This window comes from Lissotriton vulgaris, chromosome 2_2, assembly GCF_964263255.1.
Source record: "Lissotriton vulgaris chromosome 2_2, aLisVul1.2, whole genome shotgun sequence".
Taxonomy (NCBI): domain Eukaryota; kingdom Metazoa; phylum Chordata; class Amphibia; order Caudata; family Salamandridae; genus Lissotriton; species Lissotriton vulgaris.
In genome coordinates this window covers 190,780,490-190,793,056 of record NC_141688.1, presented here as the reverse complement: position 1 = coordinate 190,793,056, position 12,567 = coordinate 190,780,490, and the positions used below count along the sequence as shown (strand labels likewise).

The window sequence follows — 12,567 nt, the reverse complement described above, 5'->3', positions numbered from 1 at the left end:
GCCCTCAGTTTTAAGGTTGAAGTGAGCGGGCGAAAATTTACATAAATTAAGGAAATGCAGATTTGTTTAATCCGCTTCTTTGTTAGTAACAGGTACCGGTGGAGTAACATATTCTCAAGCCCCTGTCACCATAGGAACGTCACTTTTTCTAACGTTCCTGTGGCGATAGGGTCAGCTCCTTATTCTCAAGGTAGCATTTACCCACTTAACGTGGCTTAAAGCGACCTTAAGTGGGATAGTGCTGCCTTGAGAATAAGGCCCCTTTCACGCTAAATTTAGAGTAAATGGGACGTGCAGTGGATGTTGCGGTGGGCGTTCCACCGCAACACTCATTGTGATCGACGCTGCCACCTATTATCAAGAGCGGCGATAATAGGTGGCAGCGCCGAACTAAAGACCAGAAAAACAGGGCCGGACTGACTACCGGGCAGTTCGGAATGCTGCAGAGCTGGGGGCTGATTTCACTGCGGTGGGGGCTGATTTCATTCATGGAGACCTGTGCGTGCTTCGAAATAATTTCGTTTAGCACACGTAGGTCTCCATGAACGAAATCGGGCCCCAGCTCAACATCATTCCAAACTGCCCGGTAGCCAGTCTGTACCTGTAGAAAAATCCTGTTCTTAAGATGGGAAAAAAAGGAGAAATGCTTTATTTCTCCTCGTTTTTGATTTTCCCATGTGTGCTGACTTGTGCAGCTCACATGGGAAAAGCAAAATGGTATTTAAGGAATGTTTGTGCAGGAAGGGGCACCCTCCTGTACATGAACAACCCTCCCCTGCACACAGACACCCTTGCACTCTGGTGCAAGGATGTCTGCGTTGGCGCTAAGTGGTGAAACCCATTGCAGGGGGAAACGCCAGGCTGCACCACTTTCTTGAGAATAGGGTGCAGCCTAGGGTTCCCGAAGTGGCGGTGAGAGGTATTAAGCCAAGGAGGCCTACGCCTCTCACCACCATTTCCTAGAGAATATTCCTCCCAAGTGTTTGGGTAGGTGCTCCCTTGGTGCAAAGGCCCACATGCATCAAGCATTTTTGGAGTCGCAAACGGTGCGATTCCTTAAAATCGGCCGTTTGCGATTCCAAAAATGCTTTTTTGGATGCATCAAGCAATTTTAGAAATCGCAACATTTTTGCGATTTCTAAAATTGCGATTGCTTTTAAGAAATCGCAAATTTGCGATTTCTTAAAAGCAATGCATGATTACTTTTTAAATTGCGAATTCGCAATTAGAGGTATAAATTTACCGAGTAGTTGTACCACTCGGTAAATTTGCAAAAAGTGTAAATAACGCAGAAAATGCATTTTTAAAACATTCATGTTACGGACACACATGTCCTTAGGACATGTGTGTGTGCAACATGATGCGAAAAATACATTTCAGGGTTGCATGGGGGGGTCATTTAGACCCCCCTCTCCACCCTTGAAATGGATTGATGAATTGCGATTTTCAAATTGCGAATTCGCAATTCCCATTCATTCCAATGGGCATTTTGGCCCATAGGAATGAATGGAATTGCGAATTCGCAATGTGAAAATCGCATTTTTTATGCGATTCGGGAAAAATAGCGATTTTTACCGAATTGCATAAAAAAGTAAAAAATAATCATGCATAGGCTTTTGCGATTTCTAAATTGCGAATCGCTATTTTTCGCAATTTAGAAATCGCAAAAGCCGATATTGATGCATGTGGGCCACAGTGTGACACAAAGCATTGCATTGATTCACCTACAGTCATAAAAAGCTGTGGGTGCATTGCAAAATTGTGCAGTGCCATGTGAGAACCCACACAGTGCATGGTAAGTAGTCCTCTAGTGAGGCGATAGCATCACAAAAAATCTCCTACAATCACCCACTATCAATATTCACCAATGGAGATGTAGAGGGAAATATAATCTGAACCTGCTCAAGGCACCCTGGCTTGTGGTGGTGTGCACACCCATTCAGCAGAGGCTACTCCACGAGAGCGGAGGAGCGTTGCCCCGCCTGCTACGAGTGCAGCAGGCAAACACACAAAAATAAAATGGCATAATAATGGCATTTTATTTTACCATCAGCTAGCGTGGTGTACACTGTGAGCATGAGGCAAGGGGCGGAATTGACTCCTGCTATTGCAGGCTTCCAGCTGCCCCTTTGAGTACGAATGTCGGGCTGGCCGGACGGCTACCTCCGGCCAGCCCAACATGCGCACTGTAGAAAAAGCAATCCTCTGGTTGGTTAGCCTGCTCCCACCAATCCTGGAGCTGCTCTCACACTGATGGCAGCAGCTCCAGGATTGGTTGGAATCCCATTCCACTGAGTAGGAAGCAAGTCCTATTCCTGCTCGTGGAACACCGGGGAGAAGAGCAGCATCATATATGGTGAGTTTGACGCCTTCACGTCTCACCATACTTTTTAAACGGTAGTTGCCTCTGCTCCCATTTTGCGGCCTATGCAAAGTATGAGGCTTCATAATGGTGGGTTTAGGAACAAAATGCACCCATCTTTGTGGGGCTTTAGGGTGCTCCATTGGCTAGGCAGAAGACAGTAGGGACTGATCCACAACCCCGTTGGCTGCACTGCACTAACTTAGAAGTGGTCTAAGGCCCAGATTTACAAACATTTCATGTGCTGGGTTTGCTAAAAATGAATATCTGGAGTTGACATTCCAGCGTAAAACTTTGTGCTGGAAAATTACCTTAAAGTAGCGCAAAGCAGCACAAAGATTTGCTTTGCATCAATTTATCTCAAGGTGGTGTTCCATGGGTGGTACATGGATGTTTCCAATCAACCACCCATGGCTTTTGATGCAAAACCCTACTTACTAACAGTAATAGACACGGTTTTACACCCAAAAGATCATTCCAATTTGAAGCAGGTGTAATAAGGAGAAATGCTTTTAATTTTTTCTAACTTTTCCCACTTTGCATGTTGGCTGCACTAAACAGCACACATCTGTAGTGGATAAAGTTTCAAAGGTAATCTAAGCATATGCTAGACATGCCAGCAGTGGGTAGAGAGCAGTATAGCGCCACAGCTTAGCAGATATAGCGCTTTCCTACTCTCTCCCTCTCACAGACAGCAGTGCAGCAGCTTTGGTTGCAGTTTGTACACGGGTTGCACACAGCAGAGTCTCTGAACACATGGCAGTATTTACCTTGCCTCTTTGTGTTTCCAAGCCTTACTGTCAAAAGCTGATGCACCGACTTGAAGATCTCCGATTAATGTATGTCCTGTAGACAGAAAAATAAATGTGCAGGCAGCTGTAATGTCTGCACAGAACATGCCCCGGCCATAGGACTCCATTCTTTTGGAAGAAGCACAGGAACAGCACACTAGCAGGAGCAGTCTCCTGTGCATAGATCCTGGGCGAGTCCCCCAGCAGCAGAGCACAATGAGTGAGTGACACATACTGGGTGGCATACAGCATGTCAACGCAGGACCACTTGGGCCATAAACCTGGGCTGGACTGGTATCTGCCACACCTTCAATATGTCAGAGTAGATATTTGTATTCCTTTTTTAGTAATGCTGGGTTTTGAAAGTACATCTTTCAATCAGAGATATTTTTTACAGTATATTTTCACCGGGCTTTGTGTCCGCCCTTTTCAACCATTGGCTTTCTTCTGTCAGTCTGTATCCGCCATTGGCTTGAGATTTTTTTAATGACCTCTCCGCTCAGCCTGGTGGCGAATCCATGTCTCGTCTAAGGCTCTTAGCTATTTGGATGCTTCCTTCCAGCTTTTATTTAGGACTTGCATTGAACGGCATGACAAGCTATTTTACGAAGGGGACTACAGTAAAATCTGCTTTTCATTTTTGTCGGCCTTTTATGGGGTTACATTGCATGAATTAGTACATTAAACCCAGACGTCTTGGCTTTGCCGATGCTTTTTCCCCCGTTGCCACTAGTTCACTCAATGTCAGGCTGCATTACTTAATGAGTTTATGGATTACAGAACGACAGCGAAATGTAAACAGGAGGAAATGTAAACGGAAAAGGTTTTGCCTCTGTGAGAGGACTACATGCTGTTTCCCAGGGGTCATGGGGGCATTGACACTTCAGCCAAAACAATACATTACCCTGAAGCTCCCTGGTTCTCATGGAGAACCCTTCTTTTAAAGAAGCCTCGCCGCAGTGGGGGGAGTACGTGACAATCGAGCGACTGCGAGTGTCTTTTCATCTTGTAGATTCTGAATAATGTGAAAAAAATGAATTACTATTGAAGTTACACTGAGCACAACATGCACTAGTTACCAAAACGCCTTTCACTGTGACTTGGGACAAGTAGGACTGGGAATTCTACCTCAATATTGTCTCCCAGTAACCTTCGAAAGTTTTTGGTTGCAGATAACTAAAATCTTGCTTCTACAACAAAAAATACCGCTGTGCTGCAGATTCAATTTCCAGCCCATGCGACCAAAATCCTATTTTAATTCGGCTCCAGTCACTTCACGTCTTTGAAGATGTGAACAAATGACATGAAATCCAGTTACTCGACGTCGATTCCCCCTAGGACCACTTAGAGGCGCTGCAAGGCAAAAGTTTTATGTACTCGTGGAACAGGCCCAATGAAGCAGAAAGAGACTGCAATACAAGAGACTGGCGACTTACCTGTAAATTAAAATCTCAAAACAAACTATTGTTTTAAAAAAAAATACAATTCTGTTTCATATTTTTCTATATCCTTCGAACATTGGCTGCGGATCAACTCACGGCCAGTATTTGTATTTGCTGTCTGCCGCATAAAGAAATATTAATGCACGTTGTTCTTGCTGAAAGAAAGACTGCAGCACGAATGTTTTCTTCTTTTGAACAATATGGTAAATTTATTTGTGCGCAGAGGAAGGGACTACGCAAGCGACGAACATTTTGTGCAACGCATACCTACTTCTAGAGGCGTCCTCCTCTTACAGGCGCATTTTTTATACCACCGTGAACAGGCAACGCATTACTCTTCCTTCAGCCGGGCGCATCTCTACGCAAAGCGCAAACTTCCTCGGTCCCCACTGGGGCGCGTGCAGCGTAGGCTCTTGCAGCCCCTGAGAGGCGGGTCACTACGAACCCTCTCATCTTAAGGCTTATGACTATCATTGGATATGGACGTCTCAGGTGACCCGTACAACATTCTGCGGGGGGTGGAGGCAGGGGGGAGGAGTGGTGAGGTGGCAAAAAAGCTAACCACCCGCTTGTCACGTGACATAATACCAGTTTTCCTACACTGGCCTCAGGGCTTTTTAAGTGAGGTGAAAAAACAGGGGGGGGGGGTTCTCTCCAAGGGGCTTGTCCAGTGTATTTAAAGGCGTGGCTTAAAAATACTAAAGCTAAAAATCTGATCTTAGCATAGTGTGCCCCCAAACAGGTATTGTGCTGCTTCTGCCATTGCATCCATATACATACTACATGTAACATTACAGCAACAAGACATCAGGACTATTGGCTTTGTCAATGGTTGTTAGCTGCATAAGATAAAAAAGCAGCAACTATGGCTTCTTGTATATAATATCGAGAATGCTTCAGTTCTAAATGATGAGACTGTGAAAGAACTCTATCGAGTCTCTTTGAAGTTACATCAGAGGCAGTACAGGGCGGAACCACTACAGAGTTAAGATTTTTTTTCACCAAGTTTGAGGGTAAAAATGCAGAACCCGATTGGGACTAGTCCCATCAACTGCTTTATAGTACTGTTGGTGCTAAACACCGGCAGGACCCATCCTACTTAAAGCTCTGACTGGCCTGGAAATCATGCATTTAATAGCTGGCAGGCTGTGGCACGAGAAAGGTCCTGTCAGGCGTTGTGCAAATGCTGGATATCAGGAACCGTGACCAAAAGAAGTTTTGCCCAGCATCACGGGCTGTGCTCAAGCGGGGCAGCTGGAACTGGGACACAGGCTTCTCATGTCGAATATATGACTTACTATCCCAAGTATATCGCAATTCATTAAGATCGCACTTCAAATATTGCAAGACAAAATACAGAATATGAAAATGCTTGCTCACTTTCCCCTCCCAGGAGTCGGGTGGGCTAGTCGCGATTTCTCCCTGTTCTGCACCCTGCGTTGGCGGTAATTTTGGGATGTACATTGTTACGACGCGTGGTATTACCACGCATACCGTTACAACGCATATTTTACAACGCAAGTCGTTACCACGACTTGCGCTGTAGGGGTGCGGACTTAGGAATAGTTTAATTAACTATTCCAACACCAGCCTACGTACAGTAGGGAAGATGTTGGTATAGTAAATCTACTATTCCTTGTCCTTTAGCGCCCTCCAGCGCAAGTCGTGGTTACGACTTGCGTTCTAAAATACGCGTTATAACGGTACTGCGGGGTAACATCCGCGTCGTGCAGGATGTTCCCCGTAATTTTGCAGCGTCCGGTTGCAGAGGGCTAGAGGGTGGAGGCAGATGATTGAGGGCCCTTGGGGCTGACACACTCTGTGCCATTCAGTCCATCTTTCGGCCCCCCTGCTCAGAGATGACATTCCTCATTCATTTATGTTCCACTGGGGAAACCGCCATTATCCCCCACTGCCCAGCGCATCAGAGGAGCTACAAAAACTGCACACACTATGGGACATATTTACAACCCCTAGCGCCACCGGAGTGTCACTATTTTTGAAGCAATGGTGGTGCAGTGTTCTGGGCCATATTTACTAGGCCATGCAAAGTCACCCATGCGTGGCTTTTCATGGCCTTGTAAATATGGCTACCTTTCATGCAATACTCTGCGTGAAAGAATGTTCCATTGGTGCTGCTGTGGGTGTTCTCATGAAACACCCATGGATTCTGACACATTTTCAGATTTACAAGGTTTTGTACACCTGGGAATGTGTCAGATTCTAACACCCCCCCCCCCCCCCCAGGGGAGGTGTAAAAGTGAACCAACAACGAGAAATACCTTTATTTCTCCTCCTTTTTTGCTCTTTCTATGCAGCACACATAGAAGATGGAAAACACCATCAATGGCTGCTTTTCTTCCTTCACAAAAACAATCATCCCTGCAACGCAAGCTCCCTTGCACCATGGTGCTGGGGTGATTGTGTTGGCGCTAGGCAAGACCTTGTACACTAGCGCAGCCGAAGGCATGGAGATGCATCATATTGTTGTAAATACAACGCATCCCTGCACTTTGCTAAGGATGCAGCTTGGTGTAGCAAGATGTCTTGCAGCTCCGCACTGTGCTATTATCTCGCAAATATGCACAGAGAGTCAATAACTGATGCTAAACACTATCACGGTTTGGCGGTCATTCTATAAATTGTTTGAAAACTCGTTAACAATAATTATCACTTGTTATGAATGCAGCGCTTCTTGACGCCCTTCTTGCATTTCTACGTGCAACTATTACACAGTTATTAATAGCCAATGCACTGATATTAATAGGGGGAGCTAGCTTTGCTGGTGTAAAAACTCTACAGTGTAATTTCATGCGGCTTGCTCATATATCTTATGTTGTTTAAGCTTATTAAACACTCAAATAGTACAGCGTGGCTTCTGAGCGCTAAGCTTGCAGTCTGAAGAGTCTGGAGGGGAAACATCCTTTACAACGCAACTGCTACTCCGCACTACCATTACGACGCAACTTTTTCAACGCAAGTCATTAGAAGACTTGCGCTAGGGGGCGCTCCGGGAAAGGGAATAGGTTAATTTACTATCCAACACCTTCCCTACTATCCACGGGGACTGGAGTTGGAATAGTAAATTAAACTATTCACTATCCAGTGCCCCCCAACGCAAGTCGTTGTAACGACTTGCGTTGTAAAAGTTGCGTCATAATGGCATGCGTTGTTACAGCATGCGTTGGTACGACGTACATCCGTCTGGAGAGCTATCTCATGCTGGCTAAGTTAAAGAAGAGGGCAGGTTTTCAATGCTTTCTGAAGAATTATCTATTTTGAAAACTCTACAGTGAAAGAATTGAGAAACTGCTTCGACCTGGGCGCTATGCTCTAAGAAGCGCGAGGGGATGTTTAAGAAGTTTGAAGACCATTGGTCTATGTGAAAGCCCAAGGTTGAAGACCCTGGTTCAGAAATAAATGCTTGAAACTTTGGGGCAGATTTATTAGAAAATAACGCAACACAGAGCTGCTTTTGGTTCCCAGTTCGGCCCTGAATTGAGCACCTGTGGGGTGAGCTGTGATGATACCAATTACAGCTGTTACTCTGACTCAAACATCTCAGGCGACATAGATGTTCATATCCACCAGGAAGAAAGAAAATATTAAATTCGTATATTCTGTGTTGGTAGCTGAATTTCTAGCCAGGTTGAAGTGACTATCATGATCTGGTGCAGCTGATAGGTAGGTCTGTCTGTCTGTCTGTCTAATATGCCTGCTTGTACCCCCATATCTATCTATGTACACATACACCACGAACACACAAACACAACCGAACACGCTTGTAAATATGAAGCTAATTTATATGCTGCAGTATTAAATGTGTACATTTGAATATATCTCTTCCAAGACGCTGCTCGTGTGCCTTGCATCTTCCGCGTCCGTATTTCAACGCAACAGAAACAAACAGGAGTAGATCGATTACTGTTTATACAATGACTGAATCCGAGCAGAATTGCAGCGCGCCGCTGGGTCAGCAGGCCGTGTCCCCAGCTCATGAGTCCAGCCATGCCTTCTCACAGACCGTCTAAGAGTTTGTCTTGTGTTTTCTTCCCCAGTTCATCCTCTGCTTCAGCTTCTACCAGTACGAGCCGATGACCTACGGACAATACCGCTACCCCACCTGGTCGATGGTGATGGGGTGGCTGATGTGTGCCTGCTCCGTCATCTGGATCCCCATCATGTTTGTGATAAAGATGCATCTAGCTCCCGGCAGCTTTATCGAGGTAATTCCCTCTCCGCCGTCTCCCCGCCACCTCCCCCGGTTGAGATTCGCCGCCATGTGTTCTGCATGTTCAAGCACCGACCCAGGAGGCTCGCGCCAGAAACTGGGTCAGTAGCTAAGGAGGCCGAGAGGCGCGCGGCGTGAGACGAGCGCTCCCGCCGCGCGCCTGGGAGATGGCGCGTCAGGGGGCGGGGCCTGCGCACGAGAGCGCATCTGTCTGGGCCCAGCACCCTGCTCCCGCTCCCCGCGCGCTCTTCATCACAGTCAGGGTTGTCAACAGGTAATTGAAAGGACAATAAAAACAAGGACGGACGGTGCTCAATTTTCTTTAATGGCGAATAAATGCTCCAGTTACACGAACTGGCGTCCTCTTTTTTTTATGTGAGCTGATATCACATCAGCTTCACCCCCACCTCCCTCTAAAGTTGATGAGACCCATAAATCTCCACGTGACGCCATGGGAATCTTTAAAGTTCATGACAGTAAGTGCGAGGAACATAGAACCTGGTGGTTCACTGTACTATTTCACAGAGGAGGGACCCGTTTTGTTTACTAAAATATTAGCCACCGTTTTGGAATGCATAGTATTCTGGCAGTCTCTGACTACAAGTCACTACCCAGATAAATTTCTATTAAAATTAAAGAGGTCGAGTCTGGAAGGGGCCATCTTATCACAAGATATCAAAGCCTGGTTCTCATATTGTAACACAGGCCTTGGATGATGGAAACATATCTCATGGCCCTGCCATCTAGAACACTCAATAATATTATAAGGCAGGGGATTATTATATGTTTGAATATCAGCCGTACCAGCCTGGACAATCTGCTGCGATGCGACGAAAACACATGCCCTTGTAAATAAATAGACACAAATGTTTTTAGAAACGACTATTTTCATTTTGGAGAGAATTGTTGTTATTCTTTCAGGGCGGTGCTTTAATTACACACCTATTACAGGCAGCCCTGCTAATCATTCATTCAGAAATGACAAGGGGCGGGGGGTGCCTTGTGATTTTGTGTCAGAATCATTAATCAATCAGTGAATTGAGGTCAGTGGCTAAGAATGGCGGTTCGGGTTGAAAGTAGCTTCTCACTTGCACCACTCAATATGGTGCATGCATGACGCAACTCAAAAATGAGATTTACGAGCCATGCAAGACCACTATGAGTGGCTGCATAAAGATAGAGTATGCAACACAGCACAAATGACTGTGTTGCATTACTCTGCCCTGGGAAGCTGTTCCATGGGGTAGGTGTTCCAGTGACAACAGTTACACTGGACAAACTAAAATGACTGAAAGATACCTAGATGTTGTATTGTGGCCAGTCAGTGTCCTCAAAAGTGTTACCTGTTACTTTAACTTTGACAGTTATATTATTTCTTCTGTGCTTTGATGCAAAGATGTGCGTACAGTGTGTGCTCTGAGATGTACCATTTAGAATTTCTTTGTTTTTCATGTCTTACAGAGGCTCAAATTGATTTGTATGCCACAGCCAGACTGGGGTCCATTCTTGGCCAAGCATCGCGGTGAACGCTACAAGAACATGATTGATCCCCTGGGCACCAATTCCCTGGGACTCAAGTTGCCACCTAAAGATTTTGAGCTGGGCACCCAGTGCTAGTAATGTCTGCCTCTGTGCCAACCTGGCACAGTCTTCCTGTGTGTGTACTGTATGTCTTCTGTTCTTCATCGTTGCCATTTGAGTTTGAGCAGATGCTAAGCGTGGCTGCTTAGAGAGTGTAGGAGTTTTTGTCGCATGCTGTAGTGATAAGTTCTAGGCAGACCGCTTTACGCACTGTTTGTGTTTTTGCAGGGGTGTCCATTCATCGCCCAGTAGTGACATGGCCTAGGGGCACAGGAGTCAAAGCTTTAGGCTTTCTGGGCCACAGGCTACATACTGGTGACTGCCAGAACAATTATGCACTTAATCTCACCATGCCTTTTCGCATCTCTTAGCCATACCACCATCAAATTATGATTTACAGTCAAGTAATTCTAACGAATAGGCTTGTAGCAAAACATAAAGCCACAGAAAAAATTAAATGTGTAGTGTGCTAAGGAAATCTTAGCCTTTTTACAAACATTCTGCATTTTTCCATATCAGGGGGTCTCTTTCCACTATATGCAGTGAACTGGAGGCTAGAAGAGTGTTACAGGGAAACTGACGTGGCCACTGGCTAATCAATCCATTCATTCTCCTTAGTGATTGTAGTAAAGCACACCTTTTTATGGGGTCTTCACTTCCCCTCAGTGAGTCACCCAAAAGGATGCTCCAGTGGGAAGTCGTTTATTTTACTCAGTATGCACTAGGTGAAGAAATGCCTTCTTGAACTTGGAGCACATTCAAAATCAGAAGAAATAGACTAGGCAATCTATTCAAACTTATAACCTCTTCGCTGCTGATGATGAGCTCAGCCACGGTGGTCGTGTGCGGATGACGAACTGAGCTCGTCATGTAACGCGGCTTTTTCAAAAGCCGCCGCAGCGATGCGGATAATCAATCTAGAGGCTATTATATCTATGGTTTGGCCCTTGGAATAGTAAAGTCCAGTCAGACTTTTGTAATATCCACACCGAGTGGCTTATTTATGAGAGCCCTGTGTCACTTTTGCACCAGGTAATGCCAGTATGCCACAAATGCCGTAATTGAGGCCCTGAATATGTATAATTACATTTATCTATGATATACTTCAATGGAGATTTTTTTCTTATTTGTTTGTCATTCAGCTCCTTGTCCTTAACATGGACAAACCTGGCCATAGTTCCATGTTTTTTACCTTTCCTCTCTAAGTGTATATGAAGGGGCTGATTTATGAAAGCCCTGCGTCTCTTTTGCTCTTTTGTGTTGCAGTGCATGTGTGATGCAGTGCTTGCATAAAGATTTATGAGGCCACTCAAAGCCACCCTGTGTTGCTCTGAGTGGCCTCAATAATCACAAGTACAGAGAGACAGCGCACATTGCTGCATTGCCTTACTCTACTCCCGGGAGGCACTCTGTGGGCATTGTGGTGGGTTTACCCATGCAACACCCATAGATTTTGAAGCTGCCCCAGAGTCTTAAAGTGACGTAAACCTGGGGAAGCACCAAAATCCATATGCCTCCAGAGGTGAGGCGTAACAAGGAGAAATATGTTTATTTCTCCTGTTTTTTTCCTCTTTCCACATGTGCTGCAGTCTGTAGCATACCTAGACAGAGAAAACGCCTTGTAGGATTGTTTTTATGCAGGAAGGTGCCCGTTCCTGCACAAAATTAATCCTGCTTGCAATAGAGGCACCCTTGCACTATGATGTAAGGGTGCCTATGTTGGCGTTAGGGGGCCAAAACGGTACCAGTACAGGCACGAAAGGTCAGGTATGCACCATATTGCTTTAATACGGTGCATTTGTGCTCTTTCACTGTGGCATAGCGCAGCATGGCAAGGTGCCTTGGTGCTCTGCCCTACATCAACATGCAATAAATGAGGCCCATTATTTTTTTTTAGAAATACTGACATGCAATGAATTGTCTACCCGTTAGTTCCAAAGTAATTAGCAGATGTACATTGTGCCTCTTCTAGAGACACTATCTTTAAAGAAAGCAGGGGCATTTTATCAAGGACGGACGTTAAAATGATCGCCGATTTAGAGGCAGAAAACTGCAGCTAAAGCGGCGATAATGGGCTTGATAATATGCTCTAGAGAATTCCAATAGAACCCCATGTTCTACTGTCAACAGGGGCTTCTATTGGAATTCTCAGGCGCATAT

General features: G+C 45.4%; 1 protein-coding gene across 1 annotated transcript in view; it reads left to right on the top strand.

The window, feature by feature from the left end:
• Nucleotides 1–11,214, top strand: part of SLC6A5 (solute carrier family 6 member 5) — a 281,258-nt gene extending 270,044 nt beyond the window's left edge. The window contains exons 15-16 of the mRNA XM_086959506.1: nucleotides 8,654–8,821; nucleotides 10,288–11,214. Coding sequence (XP_086815632.1) covers nucleotides 8,654–8,821; nucleotides 10,288–10,443 — 324 coding nt within the window. The 3' untranslated portion in view covers nucleotides 10,444–11,214. The remainder of the gene's footprint in view (nucleotides 1–8,653; nucleotides 8,822–10,287) is intronic.
• Nucleotides 11,215–12,567: the final 1,353 nt, after the last annotated feature.